This window comes from Cydia strobilella, chromosome 1 (assembly GCF_947568885.1).
Source record: "Cydia strobilella chromosome 1, ilCydStro3.1, whole genome shotgun sequence".
NCBI lineage: Eukaryota > Metazoa > Arthropoda > Insecta > Lepidoptera > Tortricidae > Cydia > Cydia strobilella.
In genome coordinates this window covers 5,584,784-5,608,125 of record NC_086041.1, presented here as the reverse complement: position 1 = coordinate 5,608,125, position 23,342 = coordinate 5,584,784, and the positions used below count along the sequence as shown (strand labels likewise).

At 43.1% G+C, this 23,342-nt stretch overlaps 1 protein-coding gene across 1 annotated transcript in view; it reads right to left on the bottom strand.

Annotated features, from left to right (window-relative positions):
- Positions 1-885: 885 nt before the first annotated feature.
- Positions 886-23,342, bottom strand: part of LOC134755703 (FHIP family protein AGAP011705) — a 37,097-nt gene continuing 14,640 nt past the window's right edge. Inside the window, exons 4-16 of the mRNA XM_063692252.1 lie at positions 22,231-22,300; positions 20,562-20,646; positions 18,846-18,954; positions 16,203-16,363; positions 15,323-15,459; positions 14,329-14,415; positions 9,742-9,930; positions 8,589-8,933; positions 7,871-8,360; positions 7,163-7,338; positions 2,798-2,930; positions 2,570-2,680; positions 886-2,266 (exon numbers count right to left, since the gene is read on the bottom strand). Of these exons, the coding sequence (XP_063548322.1) occupies positions 2,034-2,266; positions 2,570-2,680; positions 2,798-2,930; positions 7,163-7,338; positions 7,871-8,360; positions 8,589-8,933; positions 9,742-9,930; positions 14,329-14,415; positions 15,323-15,459; positions 16,203-16,363; positions 18,846-18,954; positions 20,562-20,646; positions 22,231-22,300 (2,326 nt within the window). The 3' untranslated portion in view covers positions 886-2,033. The remainder of the gene's footprint in view (positions 2,267-2,569; positions 2,681-2,797; positions 2,931-7,162; positions 7,339-7,870; positions 8,361-8,588; positions 8,934-9,741; positions 9,931-14,328; positions 14,416-15,322; positions 15,460-16,202; positions 16,364-18,845; positions 18,955-20,561; positions 20,647-22,230; positions 22,301-23,342) is intronic.

Below are 23,342 nucleotides of genomic sequence, written 5' to 3'. Positions count from 1 at the left end.
CATTGATTTATTTTATTGACAGATGTCAGATACAGATGTATTGTCCAGGTAAACGGATTCTATTTAATTGATTGTAATGGTTGAGAATATGTTATATACCGACTACAAATTAGCAATTGGCAAGCGTATTTCGCAGGTACAGTCAGCGTCACATGTCTCACTATAAAGCTAAATAAGGAGTGATTTTATCTTATTTTCTGTCCGTGTTTCAAGTTATGTAAAATACTAATGCTTATAAAATAAGTGTGTGATGAAATATGATGCGAAATTACGTAGTGAAAATTCTAGTGTCTGTGATGCTGGTTGTACTATGAAATATACAATAAAAACATTGAAACAGGTATAATTTTTGTGTCAAAGCTATTAAATATCAAAATAAGTTTGTGTTCATTACCTACTTACTCTTACAATCAATAAATTGACTTATTACACTCACACAAGTTGGAAATATAATATATATTCTTATTTCATTAAAAAATTGCGCTTATTTTAACCTTATATAAAGATGTTTATATCCGTTGGACGGAAAAGGACGTGACGAAGTAAGGACTAGAGTCCCGATAAGTCCTGGATTTACATTTAGCATTGCGCAACAAATACTGTCAAACTATAAAAATATAAGAAACAAAATACAACACAATAAAAATGTTCGTTTCACGAAAATAACCAATTCATTCGCAAGTTATACAATGTTATACAAAACATAATAATTATACAATCTAAGAAAGTCAAAATCTGAAAAATTTAAAACATTTTAAATAGAATAACAGACAAACAGACAGACGCACGAGTGATCCTATAAGCCTTATAAGAAAAAACGGAACCCTTATAGTATAAGGGTTCCGTTTTTTCCTTTTGAGGTACGGAATCCTAAAAAGTACGGACATATTAATAATTAAAGTTTTAAGAAGCATTTCTAAGTCTTAAAAGTAATTAATAATTGTTATTAGTATTAACACACTCGGCTACTGCTTTAGTTATTTACGAAATACTGAATATATATACAATAAATAAACCTGTTTTGAACATCACAAAATCACAGTTCAAAATTACTTTCATGGCATTTACTACTCGATAAAAGTAGGTACTTATAATTATGTGTGATTATTACGTATTACTATAATTATAGAATAAAAAAAAACAGTAAATATTATCACTGAATGTTAAAAATTAAAAACTTTGATCGTTTTGAAATTAAACATATAAAATTTAAAGCGATTTCGATCCAATTTTATTTTGTATGTACATTACAATCTAAAATTTTCCTAATTCTTATGTACCGTGTAAGTAAAGGCAAAAACCATACACGTGTTTTGCAATATAACTGGGAAATAAGTCTAACTATGTACAAAACCAGACTATAGCAACAACCCATACATATTTGCTAACATATTAAAGTGCCTTACCAACTCACCTTAAGTTTATTTTAATTGTAACCTTAATAATAATTCCCATTTGAGCACGCACAGCGCTAAATTCGATAATCCCGACATATTGAAAAACACATTTATGGTTATAAGTTCACTGAAACCCTAAAGATTTGAGGTAAGGTCTGTTGTTTTCCGCGTGGCTCTAATATCAGACTAAACTCCTTCCTTCCTTTTCAACGTATGTCGCATTAGAGCGCTTTCGAAAAAAACAATCTTATTTCTCACGTAGTAAGATTGTTTTTCGATTTCCCTTTTATACTAATAAAGTTATAGTATTCACTGTAATTGACAGAAGGCACGATCAGCAAATGTAGCGTAATAATCAACTATGCTGATATGTGATTTCTCTTTACCCCAAAATTGCTTCAATGCATTAAGTTTATTTTAGTTCCTCTGTCATACGCTAGCTATATACTTGACCCTCGTTTAGCTAACGGTCATAACCGTCCAGTAATTATCGTCTAAGTTCCTTCAGCCACTCGTAGTAGGGTGGCGTTGAGGACGGACTGGTTTCATGGTACTATTTTAATGTACATTTCTCTGTCATACGGACGTATCACGCGTAGCTAGCACGCCATCCTTGACTCCACGTTTAGCTAACAGTCATAACCCCACCGTTCTCAAATAAGTATCGTCCTCATAGTTGCCTGCCGACAGTCTTAGTGCATGTTCCTCACAAAGAGCTGCGAGTTCTTTTAGCCACTCGTCTAATAGGACGGCATTGAGGATGGAACGGAGAGCTATAGACTGATTCCAGTAGGCCTCTTGGGTGAAGACGGGCCGCTTGGCGGGCGAGTTTGTCGAGTGTGGGATGCTGTGCGGCTGCGATGGGGATGCTGAAAATATACATGAAAAATAATTTTGTAAATAATTATGAACGATGTTGATTTCTCCATCAGCTTGGAAATTTAGTGCCCAGCCAGTGATGGAACGTTCATAAAATTTAATTTCCTACAGTTTGCCAATTGAGCAGCCAGAAAAAACAACCTACCTAATAATATGTATGTTGGATACCGCACCACTTTGCCTACGCAAATGGCTGAGATTTTGGGAATAACTCCAGATTAGAAAACGGTAATAGAATCCTAGCTAAACAGACAGAATTTTAAGTTGACTCTTTAATAGTATTTCGGACTAACCTGATAATCGTCGTCCGAACATGTTGGATATACTAGTACTCAAACTCCGCCGTTTGGTCTCGCCGCGATGTAGAGGCTCGTCGGTGCGAGGACTGCTGCTGTTGCTGGACGCTGTACACAAAACATTGTTTATACTTTGGAAGGCGATTGCACTAATCAGTTTTCCATATGTAAATTGTCTCGTTTGTTTTTATGAATAAAAACATTTCTATTCTATTGTATAAGTACCTTCGTTGTTGGTCCTCCTGACCAGCAGCAGTTCTCTCTGCACGAGGAACACTCGCGCCTTATCCACCAGTTCTGCAGTGTTGTCCAGCCCGCTGGTCAACTCGTCTAGCTCGTCCCGCAGCTTGCTTAGTATCTGGGAAAAGGGAAAGATAAAGATAGTTTATTATTCAAGTAGGCATATTACAATGCGCTTATGAACGTCAAATAAAGCTACGCCGGCTGTAACCCTACACGTCTGCCCCGAGATTTAAATTCCCCCTCAATTGTAGGAAATTAAACTTGATGTGTCTTGGCGCGGTCGGTAGGATCGTAATCAGCATTGATAAAAGACGCTTTATCAAACTCGCTTGGGTATAAAACTACAATTCTACGTAGGGTTAAGCTTACTAAGGGTTTAGAATCAATACAAAGACGATAAAACCGGCCAAGTGCGAGTCGGACTCACACACGAAGGGTTCCGTACCATTAACTATAAAAACGGTCACCCATCCAAGTACTGACCCCGCCCGACGTTGCTTAACTTCGGTCAAAAATCACGTTTGTTGTATGGGAGCCCCACTTAAATATCTATTTTATTCTGTTTTTAGTATTTGTTGTTATAGCGGCAACCGAAATACATCATCTGTGAAAATTTCAGCTGTCTAGCTATCACAGATCACGAGATACAGCCTGGTGTCAGACAGACAGACGGACAGATGGACAGACGGACGGACAGACGGACAGCGGAGTCTTAGTAATAGGGTCCCGTTTTTACCCTTTGGGTACGGAACCCTAAAAAGGGCATTTAAACATGTAACAATTAATCAAGGCATCGTCACAGTGGGTTTCTCTAGAAGTTCTACGTGGTTGTGGAACATTTCACAAGAATGCGTTTCCGAACGCTTTAATACTTTTGCAAAGGCTATGAAGCCGAAGTTTCGGAATCCGTCACAGGCAGCAGCTGAGCGCAGACAGCAGGCTACAGTACCTGGTACAGGGAGGGCACGTTGGGCTACAGTACCTGGTACAGGCACGTTGGACAGTACCTGGTACAGGGAGGGCACGTTGGGCTACAGTACCTGGTACAGGGAGGGCACGTTGGGCTGCGTGTGCGGCTGCGGGAGCAGCAGGCCGGGTAGGAGTGCGCAGGGCGCCGCGCACAGTTTCCCGAGCAGCCCCGTCACTAGGCAGTAGCTGAGCACAGACAGCAGGCTACAGTACCTGGTACAGGGAGGGCACGTTGGGCTACAGTACCTGGTACAGGCACGTTGGACAGTACCTGGTACAGGGAGGGCACGTTGGGCTACAGTACCTGGTACAGGGAGGGCACGTTGGGCTGCGTGTGCGGCTGCGGGAGCAGCAGGCCGGGTAGGAGTGCGCAGGGCGCCGCGCACAGTTTCCCGAGCAGCCCCGTCACTAGGCAGTAGCTGAGCACAGACAGCAGGCTACAGTACCTGGTACAGGGAGGGCACGTTGGGCTACAGTACCTGGTACAGGCACGGTGGACAGTACCTGGTACAGGGAGGGCACGTTGGGCTGCGTGTGCAGCTGCGGGAGCAGCAGGCCGGGTAGGAGTGCGCAGGGCGCCGCGCACAGTTTCCCGAGCAGCCCCGTCACTAGGCAGTAGCTGAGCACAGACAGCAGGCTACAGTACCTGGTACAGGGAGGGCACGTTGGGCTACAGTACCTGGTACAGGGAGGGCACGTTGGGCTGCGTGTGCGGCTGCGGGAGCAGCAGGCCGGGTAGGAGTGCGCAGGGCGCCGCGCACAGTTTCCCGAGCAGCCCCGTCACTAGGCAGTAGCTGAGCACAGACAGCAGGCTACAGTACCTGGTACAGGGAGGGCACGTTGGGCTACAGTACCTGGTACAGGCACGTTGGACAGTACCTGGTACAGGGAGGGCACGTTGGGCTACAGTACCTGGTACAGGGAGGGCACGTTGGGCTGCGTGTGCGGCTGCGGGAGCAGCAGGCCGGGTAGGAGTGCGCAGGGCGCCGCGCACAGTTTCCCGAGCAGCCCCGTCACTAGGCAGTAGCTGAGCACAGACAGCAGGCTACAGTACCTGGTACAGGGAGGGCACGTTGGGCTACAGTACCTGGTACAGGCACGGTGGACAGTACCTGGTACAGGGAGGGCACGTTGGGCTGCGTGTGCGGCTGCGGGAGCAGCAGGCCGGGTAGGAGTGCGCAGGGCGCCGCGCACAGTTTCCCGAGCAGCCCCGTCACTAGGCAGTAGCTGAGCACAGACAGCAGGCTACAGTACCTGGTACAGGGAGGGCACGTTGGGCTGCGTGTGCAGCTGCGGGAGCAGCAGGCCGGGTAGGAGTGCGCAGGGCGCCGCGCACAGTTTCCCGAGCAGCCCCGTCACTAGGCAGTAGCTGAGCACAGACAGCAGGCTACAGTACCTGGTACAGGGAGGGCACGTTGGGCTACAGTACCTGGTACAGGGAGGGCACGTTGGGCTGCGTGTGCAGCTGCGGGAGCAGCAGGCCGGGTAGGAGTGCGCAGGGCGCCGCGCACAGTTTCCCGAGCAGCCCCGTCACTAGGCAGTAGCTGAGCACAGACAGCAGGCTACAGTACCTGGTACAGGGAGGGCACGTTGGGCTACAGTACCTGGTACAGGGAGGGCACGTTGGGCTACAGTACCTGGTACAGAGAGGGCACGTTGGGCTACAGTACCTGGTACAGGGAGGGCACGTTGGGCTGCGTGTGCGGCTGCGGGAGCAGCAGGCCGGGTAGGAGTGCGCAGGGCGCCGCGCACAGTTTCCCGAGCAGCCCCGTCACTAGGCAGTAGCTGAGCACAGACAGCAGGCTACAGTACCTGGTACAGGGAGGGCACGTTGGGCTACAGTACCTGGTACAGGCACGTTGGACAGTACCTGGTACAGGGAGGGCACGTTGGGCTACAGTACCTGGTACAGGGAGGGCACGTTGGGCTGCGTGTGCGGCTGCGGGAGCAGCAGGCCGGGTAGGAGTGCGCAGGGCGCCGCGCACAGTTTCCCGAGCAGCCCCGTCACTAGGCAGTAGCTGAGCACAGACAGCAGGCTACAGTACCTGGTACAGGGAGGGCACGTTGGGCTACAGTACCTGGTACAGGCACGGTGGACAGTACCTGGTACAGGGAGGGCACGTTGGGCTGCGTGTGCAGCTGCGGGAGCAGCAGGCCGGGTAGGAGTGCGCAGGGCGCCGCGCACAGTTTCCCGAGCAGCCCCGTCACTAGGCAGTAGCTGAGCACAGACAGCAGGCTACAGTACCTGGTACAGGGAGGGCACGTTGGGCTACAGTACCTGGTACAGGGAGGGCACGTTGGGCTGCGTGTGCGGCTGCGGGAGCAGCAGGCCGGGTAGGAGTGCGCAGGGCGCCGCGCACAGTTTCCCGAGCAGCCCCGTCACTAGGCAGTAGCTGAGCACAGACAGCAGGCTACAGTACCTGGTACAGGGAGGGCACGTTGGGCTACAGTACCTGGTACAGGCACGTTGGACAGTACCTGGTACAGGGAGGGCACGTTGGGCTACAGTACCTGGTACAGGGAGGGCACGTTGGGCTGCGTGTGCGGCTGCGGGAGCAGCAGGCCGGGTAGGAGTGCGCAGGGCGCCGCGCACAGTTTCCCGAGCAGCCCCGTCACTAGGCAGTAGCTGAGCACAGACAGCAGGCTACAGTACCTGGTACAGGGAGGGCACGTTGGGCTACAGTACCTGGTACAGGCACGGTGGACAGTACCTGGTACAGGGAGGGCACGTTGGGCTGCGTGTGCGGCTGCGGGAGCAGCAGGCCGGGTAGGAGTGCGCAGGGCGCCGCGCACAGTTTCCCGAGCAGCCCCGTCACTAGGCAGTAGCTGAGCACAGACAGCAGGCTACAGTACCTGGTACAGGGAGGGCACGTTGGGCTGCGTGTGCAGCTGCGGGAGCAGCAGGCCGGGTAGGAGTGCGCAGGGCGCCGCGCACAGTTTCCCGAGCAGCCCCGTCACTAGGCAGTAGCTGAGCACAGACAGCAGGCTACAGTACCTGGTACAGGGAGGGCACGTTGGGCTACAGTACCTGGTACAGGGAGGGCACGTTGGGCTGCGTGTGCAGCTGCGGGAGCAGCAGGCCGGGTAGGAGTGCGCAGGGCGCCGCGCACAGTTTCCCGAGCAGCCCCGTCACTAGGCAGTAGCTGAGCACAGACAGCAGGCTACAGTACCTGGTACAGGGAGGGCACGTTGGGCTACAGTACCTGGTACAGGGAGGGCACGTTGGGCTGCGTGTGCGGCTGCGGGAGCAGCAGGCCGGGTAGGAGTGCGCAGGGCGCCGCGCACAGTTTCCCGAGCAGCCCCGTCACTAGGCAGTAGCTGAGCACAGACAGCAGGCTACAGTACCTGGTACAGGGAGGGCACATTGGGCTACAGTACCTGGTACAGGGAGGGCACGTTGGGCTGCGTGTGCGGCTGCGGGAGCAGCAGGCCGGGTAGGAGTGCGCAGGGCGCCGCGCACAGTTTCCCGAGCAGCCCCGTCACTAGGCAGTTGCTGAGGACGTCTGATTCTAGGAGGGCCGCGGCCTTCTTCAGGAGGCTGCTTAGGAGAGGGCCTGCAAAAATCCATTGAATTAACGAACCAACCACAACAATATTTTTTATTTAATTTCCTACTTGTAATTTATTAACGTTGATCTAATCTAACCCAACCTTATAGATTTGACCTGTATTATTTTGGAAAAAAGAATGATATAAAATTCTTCAAATTGAGTACCTACTTTTTAAAACAGCCTACAAAATAGAAAGCCACCGAAATTTTAAGATCTACGAATATACACAAAAAAATGTTATTGATCACTATTCTGGAGCTGTCAGTAAAATTTCAGGTTCAAAATCCAAGAACCAACTAAGTATACCTGAGTCAAAATAATCTGTCCGATAGGGCCAGAAAACGAAATGAAGATCATCAGGGCAGTGCTAAATCCGACGACTACTTTAACGGTAAGAGGATTTTGGGGGAGGTATAAGTTAGTGGAGTAATCTGGAATATAGGCATCCGAGCTGCTTTCACAGTTAGTATAAAAAAAACCAGTGCTAACAGACAAACGTGGAATAATATAAAAAATCAAGAAATTTTAGACGTACCGACAAGCGACGCCGGACTGACTCTCCCGCCAGCCACCCAATTCTTTATCACAGGCACCTCTTCATAATCCCTATCCATCTTTAAGAAGCACATCCTAAATGAGTCTTCAACAAACTCCTCATTCTTATCACTATCACTTCCCGTCGATATTAGGCTGTCTCTGTCTTTCCCATCGCCGTTTACATCTTGCTGTTCTTGTTCATCCGCTTCGTTCAGCGATGTTAAACTGTGTGGTTCTTTTTCTGAGGTATCGCTAGTTTTTAAAGTATCGTAGCCGCTGGTGCAGTTGGATATAAGGCTGTCTTGCTCTTTCGTGGGGACGGGCTCGTCTCTCGTCTCTTTCGTGTTGTTGTTCGGTTCCGGCTTGGGTAGGGTAATGGTGTCGTATTTGGAGCTCCAGTGGGCGCAGGCGAGCGCGCGAGAGACGATTTCGAATCGAGCGTCGCACAGGTATGCGTGGTAGTTGCCAAACAGGGTGTCGTTTGGGTTCTGAAAGGAAATATTTAGTTTAATTTGAACCTTTTCTCTTCACTGTGTGTGACTTTTGTCTTTACAATGATGTTTGGCCTGAGACTCAGGATTGACATATCTTGGTATGAATTAGGATCTTAGGGTCGTGATCGGTGTGCTTGCCCGTTGGCAACTAAACTTGAATTTTTGTGAGTCGTCAGCAACCCACATGGCGCGGCGCTAAATAAAAGAATCTAAAGAACTTACCCCATAATTAAACTTGATCTCCTGCACCAAACTGTTCATAGCGATGCCATCTTGCACCCCATTAACTCTCTCATCGTCTCTCTTCAAATCCAACACTCTTCTACCGCTCATGGCCAGTTCATCCACCCAAGCTCTTGTCCTACTTAAAGACCTAAAGCAGCACTGTGGGCTAAGACTTAGGAAGGACATTGCGGCGTCCCTATATGAATTAGGGTCGGGTGGTGTTGGTCGGTGTGTGAGTAAGTGGTGGCCTTTCAGGAGGTACTTGTAGACTAACTCGATCATCACGTCTTCGGAGTTTAGGTCGATGAGGGTCTCCATTAGGGAAAGGGAGACTAGGGCGAGCTGAAATTAGAGGTTTGTTAGTACATAACGTTGGCTTAAAAATAACAAATAAAAGGACTTACATTATAGTTTCTGACATTGAAATTTACACTTTGCGGAAAGAATTAAAGACCCAATACTTAAACTTCTACAGGGTTCTACAGGCCATCGGTTAACTAACCTGGGTATTCCCGTCCAATCTCCTAAGCATGACATCAATCAGCTTCACGCCATCATATTCATAAGCGAAGAGAAAATGTAGAACCGCTCGCAGCAAGCCCCGTTGCGTTGAGCACCTGAGCACTAGCTCTAGGTACGCCAACGCCGCCGCTTGCTTGGGAGCGCTACTTTGCAACTTAAACTTCTACAGGGTTCTACATGCCATCGGTTAACTAACCTGGGTATTCCCGTCCAATCTCCTAAGCATGACGTCAATCAGCTTCACGCCATCATATTCATAAGTGAAGAGAAAATGTAGAACCGCTCGCAGCAAGCCCCGCTGTGTTGAGCATCTGAGCACTAGCTCTAGGTACGCCAACGCCGCCGCTTGCTTGGGAGCGCTACTTTGCAACTTAAACTTCTACAGGGTTCTACATGCCATCGGTTAACTAACCTGGGTATTCCCGTCCAATCTCCTAAGCATGACGTCAATCAGCTTCACGCCATCATATTCATAAGTGAAGAGAAAATGTAGAACCGCTCGCAGCAAGCCCCGCTGTGTTGAGCATCTGAGCACTAGCTCTAGGTACGCCAACGCCGCCGCTTGCTTGGGAGCGCTACTTTGCAACTTAAACTTCTACAGGGTTCTACATGCCATCGGTTAACTAACCTGGGTATTCCCGTCCAATCTCCTAAGCATGACGTCAATCAGCTTCACGCCATCATATTCATAAGTGAAGAGAAAATGTAGAACCGCTCGCAGCAAGCCCCGCTGTGTTGAGCATCTGAGCACTAGCTCTAGGTACGCCATCGCCGCCGCTTGCTCGGGAGCGCCACTCTGCAACGGCCCGGGTTTCGTCTACGATCGTGGTATGCGTTAGTAGGGCTTGGATACTCGAGCATGTTGAGCGGTTGAGTGGTGGTACATAATTTTTTTTAACTATTTTTAATTTCAATATTAATAAAGGAGTGTGCTTTTGATTCAAAGGTAAATGGCAAGGATTAGTTTTAGAATAGCAGGTTTGGCTTGACAAAAGGAAATAACTATTAAATCAAAGCCAATTTTTTTTAGATAAAATTCTAATACATTTTTACGAGTATACGAGGGGAGGTACAAATTTTCGCGGAATGATGTATTTGCAAATTAAAAAAACAATAGAAGTATTTTTCTTTTTCAATATATTTACCCTCGAGTTTAATGCATTTTTCAGATCGACTATAACTAATTTATGTAGACCATCAATTTTTTTTTATCTTTGCCTTGAAAATGAGCCGAAATAGCCTCCTTCACTTCTTCATTATCACAAAAAAAGATCCTCGTAGTTTTTATTATTATTTGGGAGCAAATAATAATCGCTGGGAGCCAGATCCAGGCTGTAGGGTGGTACCTCCCCTCGTACTCTTCTTAGTTGCAATCAAGCTGCGATTGACTCTCTTGAATATCGTTAGAGCATGTTAAAAAAAACTGATTGTAATCATAATTATATGTGTGTGTTATGTCGCTCATAAGTACTTCGGCGGTGGCCTATCGATAAAACGAAAGCCCCGCGTCCTCTTAGAATAAATAAAACACATAAGTTAGCTGACTCACCCCTACACGACTCCACCGGTCATAGGGACATTTATGTAAAACACAAAGTAGCCAAATAAATGATATTCTGATACTGTTAAATACTCTTTGCAATGTGCACCACTAATCATATAAATTTTGCGTCTCTTATATTTCTCTACCCTTAACAAATCACACATAAAGCAAGCAAAAACGTTCCTTACCACTCAAAGCATAAGATTTAGCGTACCGTCACTCAACCGCCGTGTTCCGATGACCACACCGTGCTCCCGTGCGAGTAATGAAACCCCGCTCGTGATACCACAACCCAACACATGATACACCTTAGTTCTTTTGTTTAGAAAATATTTGAACATTGTCTAGATTTAGCTAGACTATGACCAGCAAATCGTGACTTTATAAGTATGTTAGGATATACTAACAACAATGCTCTTAACTAACCACATGTGAACCTTACCTAATGACTTTTCAGTAAGGCTTAAGGGGCCCACTGACTATCAGTCCGCCGGACGATATCGGCCTGTCAGTTAAGGGGCCCACTGACTATCAGTTCGCCGGACGATATCGGCCTGTCAGTTAGAACAAAAATTTGACAGTTCCGAACAACTGACAGGCCGATATCGTCCGGCGGACTGATAGTCAGGGGGGGCCCTTAAATACTAACAACAATGCTCTTAACTAACCACATGTGAACCTTGCCTAATGACTTTTCAGTAAGGCTTAAGGGGCCCACTGACTATCAGTCCGCCGGACGATATCGGCCTGTCAGTTAGAACAAAAATTTGACAGTTCCGAACAACTGACAGGCCGATATCGCCCGGCGGGCTGATAGTCAGTGGGGCCCTTTACAAATTGTCCGTTAAGGGGCATGGCACACTCCGTCCGATTCGCACGCTAACAGTGTGAACTATGGTAAGATATAGTCAGGTAAATCTGTATTCTTAAAATTGTCGAGTAATTCCGAAAATGTACTCTAATTTGATGTAGTACCCTGTTTTCGGATTTAGTAGTAGTAAACACTTTGTTGCACAAAACAAGTATGTAATACAGAGAATACAGTAAATGTGTACAAAGGCGAAATTATCCCCTTAAGGGATATCTTCCAGCTAACCTTGAAGTAACTGAGAGATACATACGAAATGGTAGTCAAACTAAGATAATATGTACATGATCCGACATTCTGAAGTATTCGGAATTACTCGAATAGAAACACCTTATATTAATCCCTTTCTGATAACATTTAGTAGTTAGTAGGTGTTAACCTTAACTACTTTCTACCTCCATGCATAGCGGGCCAGTCAGATACGCGAGACTTCAGGTAAGTAAAAATAACATTAAATGTAATTACCTACACAAAAGAACTAAGATATATTATAAAAGATTAATAAATAACAATGGAAAACCCTAAAATATCGTGGCATTCAATGAGATCAGATTATAAGAGTCAATCATATTACATCAGGGCTCGGTCTGTCTGTTATCTATTGTAATGTCTAATATAGTCCAAGAAATTGTAGAAAGTTATTGAGGGCGTCACTTCGTACGTAACTGTCACATTTTTGACGTAAAATGCTTAAAAATGGCAACAATTTAGTATGGATTTTTTAGTTCCATTTTATATAATTTCTACTATTTTATGTCGCACTATCTCTAGGAATCATTTCAGTGGATGCCACGTAAAACAGTTGAAGATAGAAATACTTTTTTTAATACAGTTGCTCAAAAAGTGGTACTTTTTGTGGCTGCGTAGCGTGCGAGAAGCTCAATTTCTCGAACTAGTGCTTTTTACTTTTTAGTTCCAAACTATACTTTCGAAACGCAGTTAAAATGTAATTTAGCTTGAGCAGGTACCAGGGCCTCATGAGTTACTCCTCGGTGTCGTTGACCAACCCGCGCCGGGCCCGCGGCGGCCGCGGCCGGGGCGCGCACGAGTATGAAGGTATCGCGGGCTGCGGCAGCTCAAGTATCGCGGGCTGTATAGGTACTTTTGGTTTTGGTTTGGTTTGGTGGTATGATTCTACTAATGATATATTAATTTATTATTTTTTCGCAATTGTATTAAAAAAACGTCGTTTACAACACGTGTGAAACGTCTTTTCACACTAGTTGTAAAATGTACTATTTTAATCAACCACTGTGCGAACAGACACACGGTAATTATGAAACCAGTGGCAACACTATTCAGCGATTGCTGATATAATCCACAAACTTCACCTCGTCCGACTGAAAGAAAGACTGCATCGTTAGTATAATGTTAACATTGTGCATATAATTTGAATGCTGCTGTTTATTTTACTGTTAAATATATTTATTGATATAATAAAATAGGTACATAAATTAATTATGTAATATATTGCTTTAACAAACATTCCCAAAACATATCAATAAAAAATACAAATAAATAAATAAACATTAAAATATCTTCTAATATAACGCTATAAAATCGCCTTCAAGGAGGACATTATTTATTATGATCAATTATCAAACTTCATATCAGAAATGTCCAAAAACCTCATTCTCTAAAGGCATGTACAAATAATAAACATAATATATGGTATACACACTTTCAGAAGAAAAGTTGATTGTTTATTTTCAATACAATATTAATCTCATACACAATACATTATGAACAATCAGCTATTCCTTCTTTCTCTCCAGTCTTAGCAATTCCATTATTTTTTATCTAAACTTGCCGCCTTGCTTGGTACCATAGACATAAAAATTTAATACTAAGTAGTAAGTAGTGCGAAAGTTTGCACTCGTCGTTTTGACAGCTGAAATACTCGTAGATGACATTGTATGGCGCTTTACGTTTACTGAAATATAAAACATTAGATCTATACAGAGTAGAGATGGGCCAAATACGGACCTTTGCCGAATACGAATATTCGGTTGGGCTAAAACTGCCTAAAACGCTGAAAACAAGTTCATTCAGGTCCGCGGTCTGCACTCATAAGGGCTTGTGCACAAATCACGCGAGGTTTTAGGCTACGTTTTGATCCCGCCGCCCCCTTGGTGGTATTTGGTGAGGTTATTGGCTACCCCTTCTCCCCCACATAACCTCATGTGTATTTTTTTAAATATAAATAGTGTTGTATATGTATAGTAAATCTTGTTTATTTTTCTATTTTCGTAAAAATATCTACTCATGTGGTAAATATAATATTTTTTCTTACTTTCATTCACTGTAGAAAAATACACGTGAGGTCTCCATTAGACCCCCCCTCCCCCAACGTGATCTGTCGTGATTTTTTCGTGACCCCCTTCCCCCCTATCGAACCTCGCGTGATTCGTGCACAAGCCCTAACGTGTTTTTGACCCTTCTCCTCCCGACCGACCGGGAATGCTTATGAAAAGAAACGGTAACGACTCATACCTGATCGCAAAGTGCATTCGCGCTAACTAGCGGACTATTCGGTAAATATTCGGCAATTCGAACCGAACTATTCGGCCGAATACGAACATTGAAAAATATGCCGAATACCGAATATTCGGCCCATCTCTAATACAGAGTCATGTAATTCATCTGTGAAAACTGCACTACAATATTTTGCACGTAATAAATAAGGTACAGTAATAATAAGGCACAGAACAAAATAAGCGAACTGCTAAGACTCTCCGTCCTATAAATCCTTTATAAAGCGATGAAAGTCACTCAATCCAAACCCCTATAGTAGTTCAGCTCACCTGTAATAAGGCGGGCCCCATGACGGGCACTAGGAACCCTTGGCAGAGCAGGTCGAGAAGCTGCTTCTTGATGGACGGATGCGCGACCTAAACAATACATAAACTTACTCATTTATACATAAATTGTCTAGATTAAGTATAGCATAAGTGTGTAAAAATAATTAAAAAAAAACCCTTGTTGTGGCAATAAATAATTTATCTATCTATCTATCTTAAAATATACATTCAAAATTACTACGGTTACACTTTACTACACTAGTATTTTGGCGACATGTTTCGGACTCTTCGGGAGTCCTTCCTTCCACGGCGGCTGTACTCCGTGCAACAGCCCGTGCCGCCCGCCTATCGTCGCTCGTTGCGCGCGTGCTGATGGGGCGGGGGCGGGGGGCGCGACTAAAAATACTAATGAGTGTAACCGTAGTGATCTAAATATTTTGAAATATGTCTCACGAAAGTTTAATTTCGATTATTCAAAATGAAAAGATATCTACTCTAACACGGATGTATTTATTCAAAAACAATGTATGACAAACTATTTGTTCGTATAAACTAACTTGGTTATACATTAGATCTCACAAAGGTGACCATCGAAAACTGGGGCTAGACCAAGTCACAATCGTTTATAGAAAACGCCAATCTAGACTGAAATAATGGAAATGATCACATGACTTCTTTTTCGGATCTATCATCTCGATACATTTTACAGCAATTTTTTTTCCTGCTGTCCAATTTCTTGGTCCAATGTGCATTGCGTCTCACTCCCTCACTAAGCAAAATGTGAAACGCAAATACACATTGGACAAGGAAATTTTACAGGTGGAATACCACCCTAAGATATAAAGTTGACGAACCTGCGCCACGGCGTTGCAAAATTCCACCGAGTCGTTCACGGTTCACGTCGTCGGCTGTTAGTCGGTACACGTTGTCGCCTTACGACCGCGGGAGAAGTAAACCCTATCGCCTACGGACGAGCTACGGTGTAATGTTGTCTGACCTGTGCCACGGCGTTGCAGAACTCCACCGAGTCGGTGAACAGCGTCAGCTTGTGGCCCTGGTTCACGTCGTCGGCTGTTAGTCGGTACACGTTGTCGCCCAACGTTCGCGGGAGAAGCGAGTAAAGCCCGCTTAGACCTGTGAATAATTCATATTACTCATTTAATGCAAAAGACCGGACAAGTGCGAGTCGGACTCGCCCACCGAGGGTTCCGTACTTTTTAGTATTTGTTGTTATAGCGGCAACAGAAATACATCATCTGTGAAAATTCCAACTGTCTAGCTATCACGGTTCATGAGATACAGCCTGGTGACAGACAGATAGACAGACAGACGGACAGCGGAGTCTTAGTAATAGGGTCCCGTTTTTACCCCTTAGGTACGGAACCCTAACAAACATCCTGAAAGTTGTGGAAGCCGTAAAAGCAGGCGTTTTATGATCGCACTCGATAATAGGGATGCTGCTGTGAATAGCCCGCGGATATACAAAAACTTTAGAACAAGTTCAGAACTTATTGTTGAAAACTCAACTCTATCCTTAAATATCTCTCAGCTACTCTAGCTAGTCCAAGGAAGAACTAATAACAAGGGGTTATTGCAAACACAGTTCTACTCCCATATAAATGAGGTCGAGTAACTTGTGGCCAGCACAGCACACACAACAACACAAGACAAGCACATAGCAGCACAGGACAAGTATCTCCCTCGAGTATGCACCTCGACAGTTGCGGGCACCGCGCAGACATGTTCGCACACAGAAGTAGGGCGTCGCGCGCCGCTGAGCCCTTATCACACGGTATACTACCGAGTCTAAATGACAATCTACAATAAGCGCGTGTTGCAAATGCAGCCCAATGTCTATGGTAATAAGGCCGACTAACCTGTGGCCAGCACGGGGCAAGTATCTCCTTCCAGCATGCACCTGGCCAGTTGCGGGCACCGCGCAGACATGTTCGCGCAGAGAAGTAGGGCGTCGCGCGCCGCTGAGCCCTTGCGGCCCTCGCGGTGGACGAACTTTAGGAGGAGGCGGGTTATTATGAACCTGCAAACATAGGATTTACTTAGGTACTTAGAAATACTTTGTAAATGTATGGATAAATAAGGTAAGATAAGACTTATCATACCGTATTTATCCATACACTTAGTGTGTATCAAATGCGAACGATATCTTTTATATTTCAAAACAGGCTCTAACGATGATGTGGCGCCCTCCTGGCGGCAATTCGCCATATCACATATTCGACAGTGGACATATGTCAAACAGCACGAACATAATATATCAGTCCACGATCTATGTTACGTTGAGTGCGATCACCGCATTTAGTTCCCCACTAGCCACTAGGCCTATAAATTCTAGTGTTTAACCCCCTTATTCATAAAACTTTACGGGCCTGGTTTAGTTAGTTTTATCCCTTTCTTACAAATACATAAGTCATAATGACAGATAAAGACAAACGATTCATAGCTAATTCAGGCCAGTAACCCGTTTATTAATAACGCCATTAGTATCTATCAAAAATAATAGGTAACCTTAAAATGTAGGAACTTTGTATTAACAAACGACGACACCACAGTTGACAAAAAAATGCATAAATTTGGTTGTGAGAGCCAGCATTATATCATTTTCTATATATTTAACCACAGGGCAGACACGCTATACATCAAAAACCGGCAAAGTGCGAGTTGGACTCGCGCACGAAGGGTTCCGTACCATTACGCAAAAAACAGCAAAAAAAATCACGTTTGTTGTACGGGAGCCCCACTTAAATATTTATTTTATTCTGTTTTTAGTATTTGTTGTTATAGCGGCATCATCATCTGTGAAAATTTCAACTGTCTAGCTATCACGGTTCGTGAGATACAGCCTGGTGACAGACAGACGGACAGCGGAGTCTTAGTAATAGGGTCCCGTTTTTACCCTTTGGGTACGGAACCCTAAAAATCACTTGCGTTTCTATGTGTCGGCGGCTAACGGCACGTCTGTACATGCGGCATGCGTCATTGTGTGAGTAAGTTACTTAAAAATAGTACTGAGCGGTCGGCAAACGGCCGTCAATCTGCTGTCGCGGGGCGAGGTAATTCGAGTCGGGGCGGGGCGGTGCGTGGCCGTTCTGTATAACAATACTATTTCTTATTCCGTGATTTAACTGTGTTTCCGTTGCATAATGAGAAAAAAGTACGATTGTGCACTATGCGCTCATTGATATGATGTCATTTCATAAAGCATAATGGCCGTTTTGTGATAATTAATTAACAAGAAAACAGTAAACAAACATTGCATAGTCCAGTTCAATACGTCATTGTTATACTGCTCGCAGAAATTAAACTGTCATTATCTCTGACCTACAACTCGTGATTTATGTTATCAATACTATGTACTCTACTCACTCGCTCACTTTACTCATTTTGTACTCTATTGTCAAGGGTAGAAACATTAGTAGGTTAAATTAGGAGACGGACAGCTGTGTTACGTTGTTATAGTTAGGTATATGGGTAAAGGCTATCTTATGCGCGTTCTCATACTTGAGAATGGAGCAGCTGAACGTATGACTGTATTTCACGTGACACAGTTCTCCATTTCGTTACATTCCATTTAATGAAAGACTAAACAAATGAAGGCTAACACTAAGTTTAACATAATGTAATAATAAATACAATTTTGAAAATTATGTAACATCTGTCCCAGTACTCAAAACTGTGTCATTAATTCAAATTAAAAGGTTTTTAACCTTTAAATGCATGATTTTTTATTTTTGCCTGAAATTAATATATGTGTTACATAATTGTTTACCGATTCTGGGAAAATTAAAAAAAAAATTAAAACATCGATTTTCACAGCTAAATCAGTGTACATAGGATAAATCATAATTTATGTGAATATACAATTATTGGTAAATAATATATGAAAAATCATACTACCATTAGAAATTTACACTATAAGTATGTAATAAAGATTTTAAATATAAAATAATTGCAAACCCCAAAAAAATCGCCAAAATTACAGACTAAAAATCAACAACTTCATAAATTCCGCCATTTCGTCTTAAAACAAATGTAATTAACCCTTAAATGCATGATTTTTTGTATAACTTTTTAATAAATTGAAATAGATGTGTCATGCTGTATAAAAGTAATAAATGTGATTTTGGATAGCTGCATATTGAGCCACGGACCATCAAATATACGATGCATATATACATCATTATGCATTTAAGGGTTAAATTAAACTAAAATACTGCGCAAATTTGAATAAAACAACGAAAAGTGCATTATTTTACGATCAAAATAATTATACAGGACCAAATCGATTTTATCTAATTATGCATAAAATTAAATGTTTTTTGTTGTGTAGACTGTTGTAGTGTTTGTTGGCGAAAACAAAAACAACAAAAATTCTTGGGACAGTAAGCAATTTTCAGAACGATCGTTTCTCATGTTATATTATTATTTTATTTAACCTGTACTGTATACAAAAGGCAGACTTATGTTATTAATGGTCATCTAAAAGTGTAGTTACTACTTACTCAGGCTTGGCTTCAGTTTGCGTGTGGTTTGTCAAGAAGAATAGATCGATAAATTCGATGTTTTGCATCAGGGCGACGCACAGGTGGTTCAATACCATCACCAATTGAGCTGCAAACAAAGCAAATGCATTAAAATGGGTATTTTCAGTGCACTTTCCATATTAACATAGTTACAAATAAAAAAATACAGTATATAGTAAAAAACAATGACAATGTTTACGAATATTACGACTACGCAAAATATATACCTAATAGGGGATATTACTGCAATATAACATTTAAAACTTTCGCGGTTTGAACACATATTAAATCACATTTAGAAACGGGTCTATCGCGGCTCAATCTGTGCGTGTGTGTGTGTGTGTGTGTGTGTGTGTGTGTGTGTGTGTGTGTGGTCAGTTAGCCGCAACCACGACCAGTGAAACCTATGTCGAAACGTCGGTAAATAAAGGTAACAAAATAAATTCGCGATAGACCCGTTTCTAAATGTGATTTAATATGTATTACTGCAATGTTCTGCCACCAGAGTGCAGCACTAGCCTTTTAGTAAACCATAGAGTAACTTATACATATCTACTGTACCTTTAACAGGTTTTTGACAAGTTTTCAGAGATAATAAAATATGACATTGATGCATCAAGGCGGTTTGTTTACAGAGGACCTACCGGGAAACGTGAATCCGAAATTTAGCTATCTGCCTCTTTATCGCTCGAATAAGCTAGAGTGACAGAAATGTTAGATAACGAAATTTCGATTTTCTTGTTTCGCGATAGACCCTCAGATTATGATAGTGGCGCCACCTGCGCAGTTTCGCGTAATATTCCATATTGTAAAAACTATCATATGGAAAGTGAAATCGTTCCTACATAAATTAAGTACTTTACGACTTATTTTTTATTAGTGATTAAACTGCTTAACTACCGTGGGAGACTGGAGCGATTAACTATGCATTTTCGATAGATAATTGTTTATTTTATTACTTCAGCGCCATTTTAGTATCAAACTAGATTTTTATAAGTTAAGACCGCTTTTTGTCTACCGTTCCTTAGTTTCATGTTGTTTTCATTTTATTTTGTTGAACAATAAGAGAGACCCCCCCACCAGCGTCTTCCTGACGTCGGCGTTAACTCGACTCAACGTTGGCGCAACTGCGCAGGGACACCATTTTGTCCATTTTCCATAGCGCTGACTAGACGCCGACGCCACAGAATAAGTAATAGTATTATCATACATAACGGCCACGCACCGCCTAGCCCCGATTCGAATTACCTCGCCTCGCGACAGCAAATTGACGGCCGTTTGCCGGCCGCTCAGAACTATTTTTAAGCAACTTACTCACATATGACGCAGGACGCGTGTACAGACGTGCCGTTCACACAGAAACGCAAGTGATTTTTGATGTATAGCGTGTCCGCCCTGTGGTTTTATGTTGTTTTTATGTTATTTTGTTGAACAATAATATATACCCCCCACTAGCGTCTTCCGAACGTCGGCGTTAACTCTACGGCTGCTGCTCGACACAACGTTGGCGCAACTGCGCAGGGACACCATTGTCCATTTTCCATAGCACTGACTAGACACCGACGCTCACAAGACCCTAGTGTGGGGTCTCTCTAAATAACATTGTTTTGTATTTGGCCTTACAGCACAAACTGATTCCACCACTTCATACCAGTCTTTTCTATAACATATTAATAAAATATTTTCGTTACTCACTTTCCTGATCGAGCGGGATTAATTCGTTCCTCAACCCGCTGAACAGTTTCAGAAGTGGCCTAAGGAATGGCTCTGCAGCTAACACCTGCAAATGTAACAAATAAAACATTATAAGTTTGCTCTAAAGCTCTGGTTTCCTAGGATAGCGTTGCTGTCATATAGCGGCCGTCTCCATACAAAATACTACTCCACCCATATATTTTACTGCTATCCTAGGAAAACAGAGCTTTACTGTTATAGATAAAATTTTCTCTACTGAGCTCGTTCACTTACCTGTACTAACAATGGCATTCTGTTAAATAAAAGCCATTATTTCTTTTGTGTGCCCTTGTGCCTGAGCGCGTGGCCATTGTGTGTGAGCGCGTGGCCATTGTGTGTGAGCCTCAGGCACAAAGGCCACGCGCTCACACAAAAGAAATAATGGCTTTTGTTTAACAGAATGCCATTGTTAGTACAGGTAAGTGAACGAGCTCAGTAGAGAAAATTTTATCTATACTGTTAGGTCGCAGACTGGACGCAACAAGCGCCGGCCGCTATACATTTAGTGCCAGTTGCACCATCCGAACTTGACAGACTGATCAACGTCAACCGCCGCGGCGCGCCGGTTGACGTTGATTAGTCTGTTAAGTGCGGATGGTGCAACTGGCACTTAGTCGAGCACAATGTATGAATGGCGTTGATTTACCGCTCGCCGCGCCGCGCGCCGCTTACATCAAGTCCGCGGCCTTAAGGACACATTTGATCGTACAAACAATGATTGATATTTTATATGGTCCAGTATCTTCTATTATTTTGAATATACCTTACGTAATCATATTATACGTAGAAACGTAAAACCGTGTCAAAAGATCAAGTAGTCAATTAACGTTGATCACGCTACCGAATATATGGTGAAATTCTCTAGCTATGCGGTTATGAATTGACTACTTCATTTGGATTATTTAGACATAAAATGTAAATTATTAGACCTTATTATGTAAAGAAAGAAAATTGAAACAAAACGCAAAGTATAGTCCTGCTGATACCCTGACTTTTGGTCTTTGTCAAATAGTTTTATTTTGCTTATTTTTTGCTTCAACATCTAAACGGCCAATTTTCCGTTTAGGTGAAAAAGTCAAGAGTAAGTAAGTAATAGAAAACTATTTAACATAGATTAAGAATTGCGGGAATAAGTAGGACAATAATTTTAGTATACTGAATTATATAGAAATAAATTTGTTTATTATAAAACACAATCCCCCCAATGAAGTCGCCCTGGACGGTCGGCGCCGTCTGATCATGCAGCCACAGAGAACGTTGATGCCTCTCCTGCATAGGAGTGTTTGCAAGGAGGTCAACTATCTCTGCAGGTGACTGTACATCCAGACGCAAAAGTGCATGAGCACTTGATGAATCATCATAATTCATAAAGTGTACATGCAATTTTATAGCCCGTGGAGGTCGATTCGAGTTGGCACGAACGTAATGAATGAAAATATCTATGTGTGTATCACATTAGCAAAAAAATGGTGGCTCTGACTGTATATCAATAATGAAAGTTTCGTACAATCCATTCGTGCCAGCTTTCGTGAATCAACCTGTACATATAGTAATGAACTAATGAATGATTTAACAAGGCAGACAGAGGACATGTAGTACTGATTTAATATAATGAGGACGGTACCTGTACCTGTGAGCTGTAATGAATGATGAGATTTCCAAACAGCTTCAGTTGCTCTGAACGCACGGCGTTCTTGTACCTAAAAAAAATTGTAGGGTTAAATTTAAATGTTTTTGTCACTATCGATATCAGCATCGAGTCACAGCTACCTAATACATATGGCGTGAATAACCTTCCCATAGAACGCGTACAAGTTATTTGAAACGCCTATCATCCTAAGGCTCACAGTCCTAAGTGTACCTATTTAAAGTAGTGTTCAAATAATTTTAAATAAGATCTTAGGCCTGAGATACACTTGTAAATACTTACGTAATTAGGGACAAAGCTATTTGTTAAAATGAGATAACGATATTCATCTATCTTTCTGTAGTATAGCTGTATCCCTACTTACGTAAGTAAAACTTACAAGTGTATCTTGGGCCTTAGGAAGTTCACCTGGTACACTCAGCATCAAAAGTAACGGATCAAAGTACGCGTTAAAAGTATCTTTTATTCTCTAATAACTTAACAAAAAGAGATATGTCCTTATATATCAATGAATGAATGAAGAACAATTCGATTGTGACAGATACTTTGTAACGCGAACTGTAGATATAGGTATATCTCTATTTGAAAAGTATTCCAGGGTGGCAGATACTTTTGGCACGTTGTTTGATCCGCTGCTATTAACGCTGACTGTAGAGTCTACACTGTAGACTGTACATATTCTAAACAATACAAACAAAACAAAAATAAAAAGTACTGCGGAAAATCTCACATCGTGGTGAAGTAAACAATTTTTATAGCGCTATAAAAGCATGCAAATGTACTAATTGAATTCTTGGTACATTCCGGTGATATGGACGATAAAAATTAATAACAGGCGCGACAAAGAGGTCTATTGATGCGATAAGATACTTGCAGTATTTAATTGGTATCAATAAACGATAGCGTTTCGTTCATATGATTGATAAAGATCCTAATATTAATAAAGTAGGTATGTATATTGTTAACGAAATTCAGAAAATGGGTCTCATTTATGATATTATTCATGATTCTGATGATGTTAGTGTTACTTGTAAAGCTACTTGATTATTGATGACACTGGGCAGATTTAATAAGAAAATCGTTAACAGTTTGGC